Consider the following 22,669-nt stretch of genomic DNA (forward strand, 5'->3'; position numbering starts at 1 on the left):
AGGCCATTTTCAAAAAATCTGGAAAAACCAGATTCTTGGCTGATTGGGCCCAAGAGGTCAAAACAGCTTTTGACCCAACCTAATCAGCTTTATATACCAAAGTTCCAGACTTTAATCCTTTAGCATTTGGTTTAATCTGTCAAAATGTAATGCTTATTTATTTACACTGCTTTGAATTAATCATGCATTATCTCATGCCTTTAAGATTTTGATAGTGTGATTGTTCATTTTTGGAATGACATTGTAGGGTAGGTTTAAGAAGCTGGATCTGACCACTTTAAACATAAAACAAGTAGAACATTTGGGCTGGATATGGCCAGTTTAAATGCGAAAAGGTTCATAACATTAAAAATGAAATCAAATCCAGTTGAGTTTTACTGTAAATTTATTCTACTAAAATTACACCACATAAATTCTTGACAAGGAAATTAAATAAAAGAATCTCCATTGTTTCATATCAAAGTCTACTTTTCCAATAAGCTTGATTAGTTATGACATAAAAAAAAAAGGAATTTGAAACTAAAAAAAGTACTATACAACAGTTAAAAAAAAAATAATATAAATGTCCAGTGTAAGAAAGAAATATATCACATACAGTTTAATTATATATATATATATATATATATATATATATATATACATACATATATATATATATGCATATAAAATCATAATGGGGATAAACTCCCAAACACCTCCTTGCAACTTTGAAAACCAAAGTGATGTTCTATTGTGAAAAGAAACAAAAAACAAACTTAACTATGATCAGTACTTTTCATGTGGATGGAATGACTTCATATGATTATTTCTGATATTTCTTTTTCTATTGTATTGTAAAACATTTGTTTGAAATAGCTTCTTTGTTCATCATTAGGTGCAATGAACTTGCTAACTTTTATTTAATTTAGTTTTACCGATGTTCGTATCCACCAGGGCCAATGTCTCAGAGAGCCATTGATTACAGAATATTTAAAGTTGTGTTTTTAAATACTTTAACTAATTTTTGATTAGGCCAGCCACAGTAGACCGAAACTGATGGTGGTGGTATAGTTTATGGATAGGATCGTTTTGATACGTACATCAAGAAGTGAAGGTTGATGGTTCCATCCCGGCCTGAGCACATGCAAGTGAATAGTGCAAATGAACAGAAAGCAAATCAGTTTGAGATTGTTTTACACACACAAAAGAAAAAGATTTAAAAAAATTAAAAGTGCATGGACAGTAGAAAGTTATTTCATAAGCTATTATTATCATTAATAACTCATCAAAAATATAAATAAATAGTCATATCCATATGCATTTAGTCTCATTGTTAAATTAGGCCCCTGTGAGGGCCTTTAGGTTAACATGAGATGATGATTGAAATGACTGGTTTCAGTTACACTACTTAACAACTCATTAGTGTTCACCCACTTCTCCCTGCCAAGATAATCCTAGAGGAAGGCTGTACATCATGAAGTAATTAAGATACTTAATAGAGATGTGTACTTCATAACTTAAAACTTCAAAAAGATAAAGTCTTTGCTATTTATGACGTGTGGGGGAGGTAGATCTGTATGCAAAAAAGACAAAAAGAGAAATAAAAGCATTACAATTTTCGATTTTAGCCATTTGTTTCCAGTTCAAATCCCATTAGACGTAACTTTGTAGTTTATTTTTGCCTTTTTAGCCAATGATAAACCAAGTACCTGTAACATATCAGGGAGGATGGTCGTGTTGGTAGAGTCAGAGACTTTAAACGTCTAACATACACACAAGAAAGAAAAAAAAAAGAGGAAAAATATTGGCATTGTACCTATAAAAGAGATAAATTATTTTAAAGATAAAAAGCAGGGGTTTGGGCTCAGCATAAAAGGAACTTTCTAGAGAAAGAGAAACAAAATGAAATAACAAATTAAAACTTTTATAAAGTTTTGTGTGAAGAAGCAAGGGAGGTCAATGCATAGTTTTGTAAAATTTGCTTTTCTATTTGAAGTTACAAACATTATGCAGGCATGCATATTGTAGGGATTTCAAATCCATAAAATACTGAAGATTCATTTTGCCAGCTTTAATATTGAACTGATCGCAGCGGTACATCATATTCGACGCAACTACACTGCAAGAGTATATTGCATACTCATTCTCTGATAACGTTGTACGAAACATACATCATATGCACACATGTATAGAAGGTGTTATTGCTGATTGAAAAATTAGTTTACTTTTTATTAACAGTGTAAAAGCAGTATCTGATATGTACACATCTATTTACACAGTAAAGAAATATAAAATTAAGAAACAGATGTTTCCAGTTTTATATATGCATATATATATACATGTATAATACTTCATAGGGAAGTGGGCCAGGCATTATCAATAGTTTTTCTTTTTTTTTCTTTGAGTTCAAAAAATAATTCTTAATAAAATGGACTTCTTTTCAGAGCAGCCAACGAAAAATTGCAGAGATATAGGGCAGACTTCTCCAGAATACATATGAGTTTCACTTGCAGTTACTGCAAAATTATATCGGGAGAAATACAGTTCTAAGCTTCAGAGAGAGAGAAAAAGAAAGAAAGAAAAAGAAAACATGGCGTTAGGTGTCCTTAGTTTGTTATACATTAAAACTTTCTCCACAACCGCATGTTCCTTTTACATTGGGATTATTAAATATAAATTCCGAAGAAAGTTTGCTTTCAACATAGTCCATTTCTGTGCCTAAAAGTGTTAATTGAGCTTTGGTGTCCATGAAGATTTTCACTCCTGCAAATAACAAAATTGAAAATTAAAAAAAAAAAAAAAAAAAAAACACCCAACTTAGTTTGCAAAAAAAAAAATAACAACAGCAGCAGCAACAATTTTTATTTTAGATTGATAAATTAGAAGTTTAATGGTTATAAAGTTAAGATGCTGGACTAGTTTCACAGCGATACCAAATAAATATGGATAAGAGTTCATATTTCTATTTATTTATGCTTTCACAATTTTCCATGCTTGCATGTTGTCGGACAGAAATTTGCTGAGGTAGATTTTCAATGGCTGGATGCCCTTCCTGTCACCAACCCCACTTATTACCAGGTTAGGTAATATTTCCACAGGACCAAACATTTTGGAAGATGTCCAAACAAGGAGAGAGTAACACACATACATACATACATATATATATATATATATATATATATATATATATATATATATATATATATATAATATAATATTAACATGTGTAGTCATTTTACCAAATATATACGTTTTATTTATTATTTTGTACATTAATTAATCATTGGTATATGTTTTTATCTTATATTTAATTTTTTCTTTAGAATGTAATTTTTTTCTATATTGTATAATTAAATTTTTTCATTGTTGAATTGATAAAAGGTGGGGTTTTTTTCTAATTTATATATACGACAGGCTTCTCACAAGGCTTTGGTTGGCCTGAGGCTGTAGAAGACAGTTGCCCAAGGTGCCACGCAGTGGACTGAACCTGGAACCAAGTGATTGGTAAGCAAGCTAAGTCATGAGTAATGACAAAAAATAGCAGCAAAATCTCCCTCAGTTCATAGTCTATGGTTTTAAAAAGGCGAGAGCACACATGACAATGAAGTTCTTGATATATGCGTATTAAGTACACGACCAGAATGAAGTCCTAAGTAAATGATCAGATCAAAATACTTTGGAGAAAATAAAGAAAACAAGAAATAAAACTGAGAGAAGTAGGAAATAAGGAGGAATTGAACTCACCATCTTGCTCGATAACTTCATCAAATTTTCCCTTTTGATTTGAATAGTCAAGAGTGTAGCTAAGTCCATTGCAACCCCGCGTTTTCACACCAATTCTCAAGGCAATCTGTCAGTAATAAAAACAATAAGAATGTTCAGTGAAAGAATATTGACATAAAAAAAAAAGTTCATATACCTATGCACAGGTGTGACTGTGTGGTAAGAAGCTTGCTTCCCAACCACATGGTTCCGGGTTCAGTCCCACTGTGTGGCACCTTAGGCAAGTGTCTTCTACTATAGCCTCAGGCCGACCAAAGCCTTGTGAAAGGATTTGGTAGACGGAAGCTGAAAGAAACCCCTTTGTGTGTGTGTGTGTGTGTATAAATGTAACTACATGTGAATTGTTGGTGATTTTTTTCCTTCTGTCTTCCTTTTCTCTTGGACTTTCCTCTGTCTCCTGTTTCTGAAGAACAGCTTTGCTCAAAACGTTAAAAACCTTTCTTTCCTTCCCCGAGCATCTTTTAATACTTTGCATGGATCATGTCCTCGCATTGTTTTTTTGGTTTTTTTTTTTGGAGGGGATTATATATATATATGTATGTATGTGTGTATGTATATATATATATATATGTATGTATGTGTGTATGTATATATATATATGTGTGTGTGTCTATATATATATATATATATGTGTGTCTTTGTGTCTGTGTTTGTTCTTTCATCACCACTTGACAACTGGTGTTGGTTTGTTTATGTCCATGAAACTTACTAATATTATTACTGCTATTTTTTCCCCTTTTAAAACTTGCTTGCAAATATCCAATTTTTTTACCCCACTTATATTCTCCCTTATTGCATCTTATTTTATTAAACCTTTTTTGATGTTCTTACAAAAATTCTTCACACTGATGAAAATGACAATGCATAAATTTAATTATAATTACTATGGTTATAAATTTTTTCTTACATATTTGTATTGTTCTTTGAAACGTGCATATGTATTGAATCCTATTTTATATTAAATCTAATTTCGATTCAACATCTTTTTCTCCTCCATTTTTCTATAATTATTTATAATATTTTTATACCTATAACGATATTTTTCAACTACAATTTTCGTATTCTTATTACTTACTCTGGTTGATTTTATATGAATATGATGAATCTTTATTAGAGATCATTCTCTCTCTCTTTTGGGCCTCTCAAAAAGTTTTAATCGTTCTCTTTTGAACTTATTTTTTCCCATATATATATATAGTAAATCCCAAAAAACGAAGAACAAACACAAAAAAAAAAAACAATAATGCAAGAACGTGGTACATGTAAAGTATTAGCAGATGCTCAGGGAAAGGAAGAAAGATGGTTTAACATTTTGAGCAAAGCTCTTCTTCAGAAACAGGGAAGTTCAATAGAAAAGGATGTGTCTGTATTTGTCCCCCACCACCATCGCTTGACAACCAACTAATGCTGGTATGTTTAATTCCCTGTAACATACCAAAAGAGACCGATAGAATAAGTACTAGGCCTACAAAGAATAAGACCTGAGGTCGATTTGTTCGACTAAAGGAGGTGCTCCAGCATGGCCGCATTCAAAGGACTGAAACAAATAAAAGAATATCTCAGTAAAGCAGTGAGCTAGCAGAATTGTTAGAACACTGGGCAAAAGGCTTAGTGGCATTTTGTCCAGCTTCATGTTGTGAGTTCAAATTCCACTGAGGTTGACTTTGCTTTTCGTCCTTTCGGGGTTGATAAATTAAGTACCAGTTAAGCACTGGGGTTGATGTAATCAACTTATATTCTCCTGCAAAATTGCTGGCCTTGTGCCAAAATTTGAAACCAATATTAAGATGCATGATGGAATGGGAGTGTTGATAGAGCAACGAACAAAATGCCTTGCAGTATTTAGCTGTGTCCTATTACATTGGGAGTTCAAATCTCACTGGAGTCAAATTTTCTTTTCCTCCTCCTGGGCATGACAAAATAAGATAATAACCAAAGAATGTCAACTTACCATATCAGGTTTCCCAGACATAATTTCCTTGATTTTCTTTACAGCAGCTGGTGTCTGAAGAAGAAACCAATGAATGTGTGTAGAAGCTAATATCTATATATACAAACGGCAAAATGTCTGTGTGTGTGTGTGTGTATCCTTTATACAAATCCACAATTTTTCAGTTAGAGGGCTCGCACTTTCTATGGTCATTCAAAACCATCCAAGAGTGGTTGTGCACATCTTTACATTTCCCCACTCACCCCGCAAAGCCATTAAAAAATCAATAGAAGTGACATTTTTGTGAATTTCCTATCCAAATCCAAATCAAAATGCCCGAAACTTGATATGCCAATTGAATGCCAGCTAGCTGTATGTGATTGGTCGGAGATTTGGACAGTACTCGCGTGTATGTGTGCACGCACGCAGCTGTATATGCATGCACTAGCACTATGACAGTCTATAATAATATTGTTTATGATGTATGTTTGAGCATTATACTATAACCCTTTTAATACTAAACCATCGGAGACTGTCCTTCGCTATATCATATAAACTTCCAGCTTAAAAGTGATGTGAATTAAAGACCTTCCAATAACCTTTCATGTTAGTTTATGCTCCAAACATCATCTTAATAATGACTAAGTTATTTCATTAAATTATTTGAAACAAAGGGAGTATATTTTAACCCTTTAGCATTTAAACTGGCTATATCTGACCCAAATATTGTATCTGTTTTATGTTCAGACTAGTCAGATCTGGCATCTCACACTTATCCTGCAATGACATTCTAAAAGATAAATAATCACAACTTTGAAATCTTGAAGCTACAAGATAATACATGATTAATTAAAAAAAAAAAATGAATAAGCATTACATTTAAAAAGAAAAAGGGTTAAATGGAAATATGGCAACAAAAGGGGTAAGTCTTTTGATACCAACCTGCCCTGAGATCACCCTAGTGCTATGACACAAACCCCTGTTTTAACCCTTTAGCATTCAAATTATTTTGTCAAAAGTAATCCAAGTAATCCTTATTTATTCATGTTTTTAAAAATTAATCTGGTATTATCTTGTAGCTTCATGATTTGAAAGACATAATAGTTTATTTTTAGAATGACATTGCAGGGTAGGTGTGAGATACTGCTTCTGGCCAGTTTGAGCATATAATGGGAAGAATATTTGGGTTGGATACAGCCATATCAGGCCCAAATTGACTTCCTGTTTTATACTCAAACCAGCCAGCTCTGACCTCTCACACCTGCACTACAATGTCATTCTAAAAATGAACAGGGTCATCATCAAAATCTCAGAGTTACAAGATGCTGTACAATTAATTTAAAACATTGTAAGGATCTTTACCTTTTGACCGACAGATTTAAAAAATAATTTTTTGTAACTAAACACTTTCAAACTTTGGACACTGGTAGAATGTGTCATATAAAACATGTTTTACTCTTAGCAATTTTGAGAAAAACTTATATAAAATAATTGAAACAAAACAAGTGTAATTCAATAGATTTATTTTGGTACTAACTGGGCTGAGATCATCCTTGGTTCTGTGAGACAAACTTGTTTAAGTTATCTAAATAAAACTTTTAACATTCAGATTATTCTGTCAAATACCATGCTTATTTATTCACATTCTTTTGAATTAATCATTCATTATCTCATTAATTAAATTAAATGCACTCTTTTAAAGCCTAGCCAGGTTCATGGGCCTGGTTTCCTGGTTTCTATGGCATATGTGTTCCCTCCCCAGATGGACGGGACGCCAGTCCATCGCGGCGTTACTCATTTTTGCCAGCTGAGTGGACTGGAGCAACGTGAAATGAAGTGTTTTGCTCAAGAACACAATGCGTCGCCCGGTCCAGGAATCGAAACCACAATCTTACGATCATGATGCTGACACCCTAACCACTAAGCCATGTGCCTCCACCATTATCTCATAGCTTTGAGATTTTGATGATGTGATTGTTTATTCTTACAATGATATTATAGCATAAGTGTGTGAGAGCCCAGATCTAGCCAGTTTGAACATAAAACAGGTAAAATATTTGGGTCGGATATTGCTGGTTTAATTGCAAAAGAGTTAAAACCTTCCATTAAAATTTCAGAGTTTATGTTCCAAACACTAGCTTAATAATGACAAAGTCAGTTTACTAAATTATTAACTAGTTGCAAAATTAACTGAAACAAAGGCAGCGTATTTAAACAGAAATATGGTAACAAAAGGATTAAACAACCTTAACTATGAAACAAATTTGAAGACATAATCCAAGACTTTAGCACATCATCATCATCATTTAACGTCCGCTTTCCATGCTAGCATGGGTTGGACGATTTGACTGAGGTCTGGCGAACCAGATGGCTGCACCAGACTCCAATCTGACCTGGCAGAGTTTCTACAGCTGGATGCCCTTCCTAACGCCAACCACTCCGAGAGTGTAGTGGGTGCTTTTATGTGCCACTGGCATGAGGGCCAGTCAGGTGGTACTAGCAACGACTATGCTCAAATAGTGCTTTTTATGAATATATCATCATCATCGTTTAACATCCGTTCTCCATGCTAGCATGGGTTGGACGGTTCGACCGGGGATCTGGGAAGCCAGAAGGCTGCACCAGGCTCCAGTCTTATCTGGCAATGTTTCTACAGCTGGATGCCCTTCCTAACGCCAACCACTCCGTGAGTGTAGTGGGTGCTTTTTACGTGCCACCTGCACGGAAACAAATGCCACCTGCACAATGAAACAAATTTGAGGGTTATGTTTTTCAAGACATAATCGATATCCTTAACATAATGAAGTAATACTATGAATATCTATAAATTAACTCTTTAACATTTGCACTGGCTATGCCTGGCCAAAATATTCTATGCATGTCCAAACTAAGCAGATCTGACCTCTTACACCAACCTTACAATGTCATTCTAAAAATATCACTACAGTCTGAGTTCAAATCCTACCACAGTTGATTTCTTTTTTGCCTTTCCTTCTTCTAAAGTGGATCAATTCTTTCTTCATCTCTTCCTCCCTGGCCCACTCCTACTTCCTTTACCTTTCCCCCACGCTGATATTCACAACTGACTATATCCCCTTTCTTGTTTACCATTCAATGCATCACCTGTATCCCTATTTCAAACCATCTGTTGCTTGCCTTACACTTTTGCAAACACACCTTCTCCTCTCTCCCTACCCCTCCTTCTTGTACACTGAGGATATATCCCAACACCTCACTGCCACCATCTTCTCTCCTTTTCTAGCTGTGGTAGCTATGTAACTCCTTTACAATAAGAGACCGGTTCCTTTTCCTCAGTTTTACTCATAAGCCACATCCCTTAATCAAGTGGGTCTTGTCTGGTGAGCTACACATGGTGACCTCACTAGTGCTGGTGACATGAAAAAACACCTAGTACATTCTGTAACGTGTTTGACATTAGAAAGTGCAACTGGCCATAGAAATCATTTCGAAACAGACGTTGGAGTTTGATGCATCTGACCAGTCAGATCCTGTCCAACCGACCAACCCATGTCTGCATGGAATATTGATGCTAAATGATGATGAAGAATAAAGCGGCAGAGGTAAAGAATATGCACACCACCCGTTTTTGGCGTAATCCTAACTCTTAACAGTGGGTGTGCGTATTCTTTATCTTTGCCGAATAAAGTATTAGGACAGGTATACTCGACTGTTATCTTCTTACAAATCTGAGGCTTTGAGCTTGGCAGAAGTCATTAGAAAATCAGACAAAAAGTATTGTATTTATTGAGCTTCCTTAAATTCTGAGATCAAATTCCGCCGAAATTAACTTTGGTCCTTTTGGGGGTCGATAAAATAGTGTACCACTGTAGTATTTGAGATTGATTTAATCGACTAACACCTGCCCCTCAAAATTGCAGGCTTTGTGCCTAAATCAGAAACCATTTTTAATCCTTTCGTGATCGACGAAGTAACTTTCAGTTGAGCCTTGATGGTGATGTAACCGACTTACTCTGTTCTTCTAAGAAAAAAAAAAAAACCCAAAAACTGCTGGACTTGTGCCAAAATTTGAAAGATTATTATCATCATTATTACAATTATATAAGGAGGCGAGCTGGCAGAATCTTTAGCACGCCGGGCAAACTGCTTAGTGGCATTTCATCCGTCTTTACGATCCGAGTTCAAATTCCGCACAGGTCAACTTTGCTTTCCATCCTTTCGGGTTCGATGAAATAAGTACCAGTTGAGTACTGGGTTCGATGTAATCGACTATCATCCTCACCCCCAATTTTAGGCCTTGTGCCTATTGTAGAGATTATTATTATTATTATTTTTATTATTAAGTTGCAGTAGTGGTAACAAAAGTAGTATTCCCCAAGCTAAAATTCCACTACGATTGACTTTTCTATTTCATTAGTGTTAGAAAGTTGAAATTCCAAGAAAAAAATACCAATTGAATTCAGTATCGAAAGTAAAGCATTTTTAAATTTTACAATTGCGTATTAGTATAGATAGATGACTACCTGATACAGTTATAAAATGGTTTATAATATGCATGAATGATTAATAGGATAAATTAGAAGAGACCATCTGAATATGGAACAAATCAGTCCACTTCATGTCCTTCTGAGTTGTAACCTCGAATTATATAATTTATTATAACATCATTAACAGATGTATTTATATCTTGTACCACCGAAAGTAAAACCTTGAAGAACTAGAATAACAACGGCAATACACTTCGTCTTATATTCATTAATTGGTGTTTCTGATAGTGAGGTGTTGTTAATCAATTAGAAGAAAATAAGAAATTACGTTTATACATCAAAGCAGGTTGACGTCAATAAATCCGAGAGAAAGAGAGAGAGAGAAAAAAAGAAGAAAATCAAATATTAAGATTTGCTAAACGTTCAAAGATATAAATATATCCACAGACGCAGGTGGAAGTCTTTATCTTTGATGTGAATAATTTCAAATTAAATGGAATTTATTTAAATAAAGCTTTCTAAACTTTACCTTTAATACCAGATCTTAATTTTACCAAAGATCTTAGTTTTTTTGCTTTTTTTTTTAAAAAATATTTTTATTCCTCAGAAAAATCTATAGGGATCACAATCAAAGGAGTGAAAGGGGCGATAAATTTGCTGTCAGTGAAAAGGCAATAACAATTAAATTTCTTTCTATTATACATTTATAAGACTAACATTGTCCTGAATCGTTAACATACAATTAAAAAAAGAGCAAAACAATTATATTACGTAACTGTAGAGGAGAGAAGTGTTAAGCTGATGAAATACGCCACCGTTTACCTAGGGATATTTATTTAATATGCATAAGGCATAAAGATCTAAAGGGTTTAACCCTTGGTATGTGGATATATATAAATACATATCGATGGAATATGTATTAACGGTGACCACGAAATGATAAAAAAATACAAGAGAAATACGATTTTCCATTATCTTGAGAGTAACCTTGTTTCTGACACATAATGCGAACAGAATCATGCCGGCACACAAATAGCAGACAATATAATCAATTGGAATGTTATAGTAGATTAATAAATGTCACTTACCAATGTCAGAGGTGCACGATATAACGGTGCTCTCTTCGTGGCCGCAGCCACGGCACGGACAGACGTAACCACAGCCTTCGAGGCCATAGTTTTGTTTTCTTTTGAAACCTAATATTTGTCTGCAGTATAATAATGAATAGACACTCAACCGAATGTCTAATAGACATCTGGCATTAATATGCTACAAATTATACTAAAGAGAAAAGTTTGCTTATTATTTGTGCAAATGTGAAAAAAACCCCAAAAAAACCCCCAGTAAAACTACTAATTAGTGAAATTATTTTAAAATAATTACTTTTTATTACAATTAAGCCTAATTTAAAGATTTGTAAACTGTAAATATTTAAAAAAATAAATCTCATATTATCTGTATGTAATTTTTTATTTTTTACCTTTTCGGTTGATTAAATAGCAATTAGTAAAAGTATTAAATAACGAAATTATTTAAAAATAATTATTGTGAAAAATAATGCTTCCTTGTTTAGTTCCAGAGTCGTGTGTATTGATCAATTAATTTAATCATTCTATTATTGTTTGATTAATATGCATAACTGAAAAATACATTTTATTCAATATACCTAAATAAAATACAAATTTATTGCAATTCTTTTAATGTTTTATACTTTTAAAAAATTAAATTTTTTTATATATATGCCGAGCGAAATTGAAAGAGATTTTTAAAAACTAATTCATTACATATAAATGTTTTTTATTAACATTAATTTTTTTCTTTCTCTTGCAGATTTTCTTATTACATGTTTGAGGAGAATTTATCATCAAGTATTTGATCTTTTTAGATGTGGTGATTCGGGCAGAGGTCCTCGCCACTTAAAACCTTACTACAGCAGTCGAACGGTTGGTTTACCAAATCCAATGTCTGATGCCTTCGTAAATAGGAAACTTTCTCTGAATTTATTCCCTCACTTACAGAATGGGTGGCTGGAAATTAGAAATATTTAAGGTAATTCCTACCATGTACTCTAAAGCAATGAATTTAACAAATCTACGAAGCATTTTTTAAAACTCTTTCCATTATGATAGTCATTTTGTCTGTAGTCTTATAATATTATTTCTGTATTTCAGTCGCGCAGATTCCAACCCGATTGCTGTTGTCTCTGAATATTTTGTTGTTTTTTCCTGTTATTTGAACTCCGACAAATATATAGCTGGGTTGTATCATGTCTGATTTATGAACCTTTGCTGTAATCTTTTTAAGGTTTTGTAGAGGCCGTAAAACGTGGCCAGAACCCTCTCCGAGAACCCTCATATGAACACAACCTGTATAAATTAATCCCTAGACTCATTCTCTATAGTTCTCATTACACCTGTCCTTTATGATTAAATTAACTCTTTTCATGATTTCGTTATTGATACTCGAAGAAATTGCGAGTTACCAGTAAGTTCTCGAAATGTTTTCATTTGGTTGACCTTCATTTCTTAAAATGACGGTAACTGGTTTGTTTCTTTTTGTAAAACTGGGACTCTCCTCACCTGTCTTATGAACCACGTTGAAAAACAAGTTTTCCAGGAGCAAATGCGTAGTAGAATGTGAAAAAAGTGGCTGTACTTATTTTATTCTATCAGGGCTGACCTCGTGGTACCCACTTGTCCAGTTTCCAGTCGATTTGTTTCAGAAGGCCCAATAGGAAGGAACCGAAACATCAAACCTTATTGCTTAACTCACGCGTAGTTTGAGATGTATCCACTTCCACTACAGTTTCCAGCTCATCATTATCCACCTTGATCTCAGGTCTACCACGGGGCTGATTTTCAAGAGTGAAGCTACCAGATTGGAACTTCCCAAACCATTGACATACAGGGCGTTCATTCGCCACATCTTCACCAAACACCTTGTTGATGTTTCGAACTGTCTGCGATGCATTGATTGGTTCCACGACGGGACTCATATTCATAAACAACACAATTTTTTTTTTATCTATCCATGGGTTCGCAAAAATTGAGTTACAAGAGAAAACTCACTATATAACCAGAAGCAATGAATTGGATTTCGAAAAGTGATGATGTAACTGTTCAATGTAAAGCAAAGAATTCTTTTCTAATCTAGGCAAAAAGCCCGAAATTTTGGGGGAGAAGGCCAGTTGATTAGATCGACCTCCAGTACGCAATTGGTACTTAATTTATTGGTTCCCGAAAGGATGAAAGGCAAAGTCGACCTCGGCGGAATTTGAACTCAGAACGTAAAGACAGACGAAATACTGCTAAGCATTCTTGCCCAGCATGCTAACATTTCTGCCAGTTGGCCGTTTTGTAAACAAAGAATTGTCAGGATAAAACATTAGAATTAACGACTGCCAAACTTGGTGCATAAGAAAATCGGACATTTCATTCTTAATGACCTCATATATTTACATAACTCAGTATCACTGTTTGGTTAATGTTTTCTGCAGCCTAAGAAACAACCTAGCATAACTACAGATGTGTGCCCGACATAACTACAGATGTGTGCCCCACATAACTTTGTTCCTTCATAACTTTCTGAAAAAAAAGCATACATTTTAATGAAATGTTTCTGATAGTGTAGATTACCACGATTATATCGGAATTTATTGTAAAAAAAAAAAAAGAGAGATTTTTGGAGGGAATGTGGTGAAAACATTTCATGATTCACACACCTCAACTTCGTATATTATTAAATTCTTTTACTTGTTTCACTCATTAGATTGTGTTGAAGATTTGGTCGAATGAATTGACCCTGGTACTTATTCTATCGGACTCTTTTGTTGAACTACTAAGTTATGGGGACACGACCACACCAACACTGGTTGTCAAGTGATAATAATAATGTTCGTCCTTCGGGTTCGAAGATGACCACTGACATCATCTGGTGGAACTGCCGCTATGAGACCGGAGGTGGCTGGTGAGGCCAATCCGGGCAAGGAAGCCCCTCCCACAGGTGGAGCAGAAGTGGGTAGGGGCCGTGCTACTGGTGCAGGCGGCTCTGGCTTTCCGCATCTGGCGTTTCTGCTCTGCTGACCGAATCCGTCCCTCCTCGGCTGTCCCTGCTCCTGTGGTGATTGCACTGCGCCGGGATGAGCGGTCGGCAGCAAGTGTCTCCCAAGTCTGTGCCGATGGAGAAGTCTTTGAGAGAGACCTTGAGACTGTCCTTGAAGCGCTTCTTCTGCCCTCCGACTTTGCGTTTGCCCTGGCTGAGTTCACCGTAGAAGAGCTGTTTTGGGATGCGAGTGTTGGACATGCGGGAGACGTGACCCACCCATCTCAGCTGGGCCTTGCGCATGATCGTGATGGTGCTAGGGAGATCTACTTGCTTCAGAACTTCCGTGTCTGGGACTTTGTCCTGCCAGCGGATGTGAAGGAGGTTCCGAAGACACCTGAGGTGGAAGTGGTTTATCTGGCGCTCGTGCCTTCGGTAAGCAGTCCACGTCTCGCAGCTGTATAGTAGGGTGGTAAGCACGACTGCCCGGTAGACTTTCAGCTTGGTGTTGAGGCTGATTCCTCTCTGCTCTGCAATGCCAACATAGATGCTGAAATCATCAACAGAATCTCCAAGGCAAGCAGCGCGTTTGGGAGACTGCGAAAGAAAGTCTGTCAAGTGATAGTGGGCAGACAGACACAAAGATATATATATATATATATATATATATATATATATATATATATATATATACTCTCATTTACTCTTTTACTTGTTTCAGTCATTTGACTGTGGCCATGCTGGAGCACCGCCTTTAGTCGAGCAAATCGACCCCAGGACTTTTTCTTTGTAAGCCTAGTACTTATTCTATCGGTCTCTTTAGCTGAACCGCTAAGTTATGGGGACCTAAACACACCAGCATCAGTTGTCAAACGATGTTGGGAGGACAAACACAGATACACACACACACACACACACACATATATAGATATATATATATATATATATACGACGGGCTTCTTTCAGTTTCCGTTTACCAAATCCTCTCACAAGGTTTTGGTTGGCCCAAGGCTATAGTAGAAGATACTTGCCCAAGGTGCCACGCATTGGGACTGAACCCAGAACTATGTGGTTGGTAAGCAAGCTACTTACCACACAGCCACTCCTGCGCCTATAATGTGTGACGCTTACAGCACCTAGGTTTCCCAAGTGGCCACCCATAACTAGGCTCGACATTGCTTAACTTCAGTGATCGGACGAGAACCGGTACTTTCAACATGATATGGCCACACTCACCCCCCCACCCCACACACATATATTCACATGTGCTTACATACGTATATAAACAGTGTTTTCAATTTAAAATATGGTAAAATATAGGCGCAGGAGTGGCTGTGTGGTAAGTAGCTTGTTTACCAACCACATGGTTCCGGGTTCAGCCCCACTGCGTGGCACCTTGGGTAAGTGTCTTCTACTATAGCCTCGGGCCGACCAAACTGAAAGAAGTCCGTTGTATATATGTATATATATATATATGTATGAGTGTGTTTGTCCCCCTAGCATTGCTTGACAACCGATGCTGGTGTGTTTATGTCCCCGTTACTTAGCGGTTCGGCAAAAGAGACCGATAGAATAAGTACTGGGTTTACAAAAGAATAAGTCCTGGTGTCGAGTTGCTCGATTAAAGGCGGTGCTCCAGCATGGCCGCAGTCAAATGACTGAAACAAGTAAAAGGGTAAAAGAGTAACAAATATGACAGCAAATTAGCCAAGTTAAAGCATTAGATAGACTACTCTGTATTGTTTGTTTTGGTTCTGTGTGCTTTGGATTTGAATCTCACTGAGGTTGACCTTGCCTTCCGTTCCGTCAGGGGTGATAAAATACTAGTTAGATGCCAGAGGTCATCTCCTCCTTCCTTTTTCTCTATCACAATTGGCTATGTTGAAAGGAGCAAGATGAGCACATTCACAACTTTGATCTTCTTCTCACTTCTACTGTTTGGACGTGTGAACAAAGACAGTTACCTTTTAAACTTTCTAATGTATGATCTAATACAATGCTGCTCTATGGCGAGGAACTTTGGCGACAGTCGTAAAGTTGTAGGATATTTGTAATTCCGAGTTTGACTGTCTTCCAAGTACTCTGTGAAGTTATTTTAGGCGTAGGAGTGGCTGTGTGGTAAGTAGCTTGCTAACAAACCACATGGTTCCGGGTTCAGTCCTACTGTGTAGCACCTTAGTAAAAGTGTCTTTTACTATAGCCTTGAGCTGACCAAAACGTTGTGAGTGGATTTGGTAGACAGAAACTGAAAGAAGCCTGTCGTATATATGTATATATGTATGTGTGTGTGTCTGTGTTTGTCGCCCCCCAACATTGCTTGACAACCGATGCTGGTGTGTTTACATCTCCGTAACTTAGCGGTTCGGCAAAAGAGACCGATAGAATAAGTACTAGGCTTACAATGAATAAGTCCTGGGGTCGATTTGGTCGACTAAAGGCGGTGCTCCAGCATGGCCACAGTCAAATGACTGAAACAAGTAAAAGAGTGAAAGAGTATGGCAGGCAATATGTTTAGCTGGATTTCATTTACCTTTATGTACTGAGCACAAATTCCGATGAGGTTGACTTTGCCCTTTATCCTTCTGGGGGTGGGGGTCAATAAAACAAGTACCAGTCAAGCATTGGAGTTGATTTAATCAACTTACTTCCCCCCCGAAATTGCTGGCCTTGTGCCAAAATTTGAAACCAATTTGTGGTGTAAAACTGCTGTTGTTGACATTGAACTTTCCTTGTTATAGATGGCAGTCTACATGAGCTTTCCTGTTGGTCTTTTCTATTATTTTAACCAACCAGCATTCTTTGAAAATTGGATGATGACAAAGCGAGTAAGTTAGTTTTAAACATAATTCTCTGTAGAATTGCTTTTAATCTTTGATGATTTCTGTTTGTTTTCATCCCCTTCAGTTACTTTTTAACATTCAGATTTCTTTGTCAAATGTATCGCTTCTTTACTCACGTTGTTTTGAATTAATCAAGCAATACATTAGTAATTAATTTACTATTGTTTACTAAAGTATTTTATTGTTATTAACCAGAACCGTTTTGATAATAAATTTCTGGACTGTTGATTAATTGCTTTGTACTTAATTCTAAGTAACTTTATTGCTACCCTTTGTGTCTGTGTGTGTCTGTGTGTATATCTATATATATAAATATAAATAATAGGCACAGACATAGCTGTATGGTTAAGAAACTTGCTTCTCAATCCTTTGGTCATGAGTTCAATCCCATGCACGGTGCCTTGGGCAAGTGTCTGTTACTGTAGCTCTGGGTTGACCATTGGCTTGCAAGTAGATTTGGTAGATGGAAACTGAATGAAGTTTGTTATCTATCTGTCTGTCAGTCTCTCTCTCTCTATATATATAGGGTATATATATATATATATATATATATATATATATATATATATATATATATATTAGAAGGTTTGGAGATGATGTACAGGTATTTTATATTAGAAGAAATGGGGTACTCAGAAATTCGGATGGTTTTATATTTACAGATATTTATTTGTATATTACATGTTTTTATACATCGTATAACTTATATCATATATTAGAGCTTTCGTCCATTCTGGTGGATTTTTCATATATATATATATATATATATATATGTAGGGTATGTGAATACAAGTGTGTGTTTGTGTGCACTGTTGTCTAGAAATGATGAGTAGCATAAGGTATGACAGGGTCTGGCTAGGCAGAAGACTGCACCAAGCTTCACTGTTTTAGCAGGATTTTTACAGCTGGATGCCTTTCCTAACACCAACCCTGCTTACATAATGACTTTTTACATGGCACCAGCACTAGTGGGGCTTGTTTTGGCAAAGTTTTTACAGCTTGATTACCCTTCCAAACACCAACCACTTTACGGTGTGGACTGGATGCACCAGCACTGGTGGGGTCACTAAGTAACTTGCCAGACAAAGATCCTTTGGGAGGGTGAGGCAGGCTGGGACATTGGTTGAGGTGGCCTTGTGCCAGGTAGTGTGGGATTAGTGCATGACAAAGAGACAAAAATTGGTGATGTAAACTAATATATGTTTTAGTACTAACTTGTTCGCATTGAAGTTGCATATTGGTGGCAAGACAATAAATACTAGGGGGCTAATACCTGTGTGGGTTATAAATATGCTACAAATTCATTAGCTAAAACCTTAACTACCATTGTCACTTGTAAGTTTGACTTGGTGGCATGTATTATGTTTTTGCTAATTGTTTTAATTGCATATGTAGTTTAGAGCAGACTGTCTTGTTTTTTTCCCATCTTGGGTCCAGCAGAATTTCTAGGGTGTAAACAGCTGGAAGGAAAGAGGGCTACCCCAGCACTTGGTTGGTTCACATTTGATCAGTGTAAACTGGAGTAATTGTATCTTTGCTGAAAGATACAACATACCATCCGGTCAAGGAATCGAAAATGTGATCTTAGATCATTTGCCCAACACCTTAACCACTAGGCTATTCCCTTCCTCACATGCTTATATTCATATGTATACAGTGTATACAATGTGCTTGATTGTGGTTTACAGTTGGCTTTGAAGACCAGATTTATTCTGATCCGCATTGTCTGTATTGTATAGAAATATCAATGAACTGATTTTACTAGAGTTATCTCCCTTGATTTTAGATTTTGTTGTTTTTTTTAAACACCTCTAAGGGAAGTTTTTGTCTTTGAATTGCATTTTCAATTTTCTGTGTTGCACATGTGATCTCTGATTATATTTACTTGTAAATATAATCTCTGTAAAAAGTGGTAGTAGTCAGCCATTATAAATAGACCAGTAGCTGGTTGATAGGAGAAGGTCAGAGTATGTATAGACTTTGTTGATAGTCATGTCTGTGCTGATATAGTAATTATACTGTGATACTGAGCGGACAGTGCCAGAAGAAAAAACTAAAAGCAGTCGAAATGCACAAATGATTATGGTGGTGCCATGAAGTAAACATGCTTCAGATACACTCGTTTATTTATACAAATGTAACTGAGATGAAATATGTCATAAATAACTGTGACAAACGAAATATACACCACCGGAAGTTGTTGTTGATAAACAACAGCAGTAATTTTATTCAGATGAATACTCATCACTGATTGGTTGAAATTACCGAAATATGACAACTTAAACACAAAATAACTTTGAAAATATAAACCTTTCTCAACAACACTAAGAGTAAAAGATGTTTTATATGACACATTCTACAAGTGTCTGAAGTTTGAAAGTGTTTAGTTACAAAAAAATATTTATTTCTCAATCTTACCGTTCAAAGGAAAAAGATCCTATATACATACATATATATATATATATATATAACGGGAAGCTTTATGAAAATAAACAAAAGACGAAGGCAGGTGGAAAACAAATGAACAATTGTATTAGTATGGCGCTCAGGAAATATAAATAAAACAAGTCTTTAACGTTTCGAGCCTACGCTCTTCAACAGAAAGATACACAGAGAGAGAAAAGCACAGAAAGAAGGAAAGAAAAAAAATGCGTGCAGTAGCTAACGAATCAACATATATCATCATCATCATTCTCATTTAAGGTCCACTTTCCATGTTGGCATGGGTTGGACGGTTTGACTGAGAGCTGGCAAGTCAGAAGGCTGTACCAAGCTCCACTCCGATCTGGCAAAGTTTCTACAGCTGGATGCCCTTCCTAATGCCAACCATACCAAGAGTGTAATGAGTGCTTTTTACGTATATATATATATATATGTATATGTGTGTGTATATATATATATATGTGTGTGTGTGTATGTATATATATATATATGTGTGTGTGTGTCTGTATATATATATATATGTGTGTGTGTGTATGTATATATATATATATATTTGTGTATGTGTATATGTATATATATATATATATGTATGTATGTATGTTATAATGGAGAAAGCTGCTTATATGTTAGTCATGTAACAATTACTAAAAGTACTAAACGAAAGCAATTATTAAAGGGTCGATCGTCTAGAAATATTTTTATAAATTCATGTCGTAAGAAATTTCCTATAAGTTCGATTTCTCAAGTTTCTTGAATTTTTTAATCTCCAATTTCTTGCAAATTTAAATATTGATTGCATTCACTGCATCCTATTCACAAATTTAAATATTGATTGAATTCACTGCAGAGTATTACGTTCTCATTTGCAAAGTCTCTGACTTTCTCTTTTAAGTTTTCATTCACTTTTTGGAAAACCGACAGTTTATTCTATTAATGTATACATAATGTATTATTTATTATTCTACTAATGTGTACGTAATTTATTATTTATTGAATGAAAATTTTAAAAATACCGGTATAATTTTTGAATGCGGGATAGCTGTGAGAAGAGCCTAGAAAGTTGGGTAATTACTATTAGAAGACAAGGGGAAAAGAAAAGGTTACTGACAAGTACTCGAACTTGCACCTTATTCACAGTTTACAAACACTCTGTACCACTAAGCCAATATATACACAAACAAGTTGCACGAATGACTTCAACATTGACACACCTGTGCACACACATAGATACATATACACACAAATGAAAGGCAATGAATGTGTGTCTGTGTTTGCTGTTCACTGACAAAACTTTGTGCTGTGTTACTTTTGTGAAGTTTTGTCAGTGAACAGGTCGCAGTTTCAAAGCGAAGAAAATATTTTGACACAAATGAAATTTTAATGCTGAAGTGAAACTTGTACTACTTAAATACAGAGGTCCCTTAATGGTACTACTTCAATACAGGTGTTACTTACAAAACATTTTAAATGTGTGCTGTGTGGACGTATAATGATACCTTAACACTAACCAACCTTAATACTAACCCTAACCTTACCCCTTAAAACTAACCCTTCCCTTCATATCGTTACTTAGATGCATCGGGACCTCTGTATTTCAGTAGTGCCGTGAAACTAACGGTTTCTGAGTGTTCTTGAATGGCTTACAAACACCTACGCTGCAATTGTTTTTGTTTAAGCGCACAATCTCAGATCAAGTCACTTGCTATGCGAGTACATCTCCGTAATTTTTTAAAATCACTGTGGATGAATGCCAGGCTCTCCAATATTTTAATTTCTAAACAGAAACAATTGGGGGCAGGGAGCAGGGTTGCAAAAAATTTCATAATTTCTCAAATTTTCTTTTTTATAGCATATAAATGTATTTATGGGGAAAAAATATTGCAAAACATCAATACATGTGAGAGTGATAAAGAAATGTGGAGGGTTGTCTTTGGATGTGCTTGAAACAACTACCAAATCACCCTTAAATCACTTTTGACGTGCAACCAAACGCATACCCTCCATCAGACACCTACCATATTCTGAGCGCCTTGTTTCCCTGGGCATGGATTCACTGAAGCTCCGGCGTTTGGCGACGGACTTGGTAAACACCCACAAAGTTATCAACCACCTCACCAACAACAACACTGAACACCTTTTTGATCTCCATGTGTCTAACACACGTGGACATGCCTACAAAGTCAGAAAACAACACAGCTCCCATGACTTTCGGAAACATTTTTTCACGCTCAGAGTTGCTGAAGCATGGAATAAACTGCCTGCGTCAGTTGTTGACTGCCATGACACTGCATCTTTTAAGGCCCTCATGCTTTCCGAAATCCGCCGAAACTACACCTGATTATATATACACTTTAGATGAGTTGTAGTGCACCTGAGCACTGTACACAATTATTATTATTATTATTATTATTAAAATATTTACAATTTAGAAAAACTTTTTTTTACTGGAAATCCTCTTCCCATGGTTTTAAAGTGCAAAAACAATTGGCCAAAATAGGGCCGGAGTGGGATGATGAGGGACGGGGGTGCGAAAGGAAAAGAGTTTTCAAAACTTTTTTCATACAAAGATGCTCCCCTCCACCAACCCTACCATTTCGAAGGCTGTGGTTTAAAAAAAAATGGGGAAAATCCCCAAAAATATTTCCCCCCACAAATTTCTTTATAATCGTAATCTATTCTGTTTGAAAAGGATTTGTATAAATTTCCATTAAAAGATACCTGAAAGTTATGAGGGAAAAAAGTTAGATTGTGTGAATTTTCTGAGACTCCTCATTCCACCTCCTCGCAAAACTTCTATCCCATAAATCCCTATATACTCTGAAGCCACAATATCTAAGCAGTATTTGTTGAAAATTTTGTTAAAAAGTATCCATTTTTCTGGATGTTAAGAGGCAACAAAGTCGGGGGTGTATACATCTTATTTATACAATTTTTTCATTTCATGTTTATTTCATTCATTCATTGCAATGTTATCTCTCTTTTTCTCTCTCTCTCTCTCACACACACACACACACACTGCAACACTTACAGATGGGCTGCTAAACTGAAATCTCAATGTTTCTTTTTAGGGGAAGGTAAAACTTGATAAACTGACCCTCCCTCTGTTGTTGGACTACTGTGATGTTTGTTTAATAAAGAAAAATTATGTGATAAAATAATGAAAGCAATATTTACTAAGCAAGTGAGCA

General features: G+C 35.7%; 2 protein-coding genes across 2 annotated transcripts in view; one reads left to right on the forward strand and one right to left on the reverse strand.

The window, feature by feature from the left end:
- Positions 1 to 367: 367 nt before the first annotated feature.
- Positions 368 to 11,397, reverse strand: LOC115219884 (iron-sulfur cluster assembly 1 homolog, mitochondrial). The gene is made up of 4 exons (XM_029790187.2): positions 11,247 to 11,397; positions 5,714 to 5,767; positions 3,724 to 3,829; positions 368 to 2,742 (listed from the first exon to the last, which is right to left on the reverse strand). The coding sequence occupies exons 1-4, from the start codon at positions 11,331 to 11,333 to the stop codon at positions 2,594 to 2,596; spliced, it is 396 nt and encodes a 131-aa protein (XP_029646047.1). The 5' UTR covers positions 11,334 to 11,397; the 3' UTR covers positions 368 to 2,593.
- A 649-nt stretch (positions 11,398 to 12,046) lies between these two features.
- LOC115219883 (protein PET100 homolog, mitochondrial) overlaps positions 12,047 to 22,669 on the forward strand; it is a 20,692-nt gene continuing 10,069 nt past the window's right edge. Inside the window, exons 1-2 of the mRNA XM_029790186.2 lie at positions 12,047 to 12,207; positions 16,938 to 17,024. Of these exons, the coding sequence (XP_029646046.1) occupies positions 12,178 to 12,207; positions 16,938 to 17,024 (117 nt within the window). The 5' untranslated portion in view covers positions 12,047 to 12,177. The remainder of the gene's footprint in view (positions 12,208 to 16,937; positions 17,025 to 22,669) is intronic.

Source organism: Octopus sinensis, linkage group LG15 (assembly GCF_006345805.1).
Source record: "Octopus sinensis linkage group LG15, ASM634580v1, whole genome shotgun sequence".
Taxonomy (NCBI): domain Eukaryota; kingdom Metazoa; phylum Mollusca; class Cephalopoda; order Octopoda; family Octopodidae; genus Octopus; species Octopus sinensis.

Coding starts and splice junctions, on each gene's coding strand:
- LOC115219884 (XM_029790187.2), bottom strand. CDS start 11,333: ATGGCCTCGAAGGCTGTGGTTACGTCTGTCCGTGCCGTGGCTGCGGCC. Junction 3,830..5,713: donor TGTCTGGGAAACCTGATATG/GTAAGTTGACAT, acceptor TATTACTGACAG/ATTGCCTTGAGAATTGGTGT. Junction 2,743..3,723: donor TGAAGTTATCGAGCAAGATG/GTGAGTTCAATT, acceptor TGTTATTTGCAG/GAGTGAAAATCTTCATGGAC.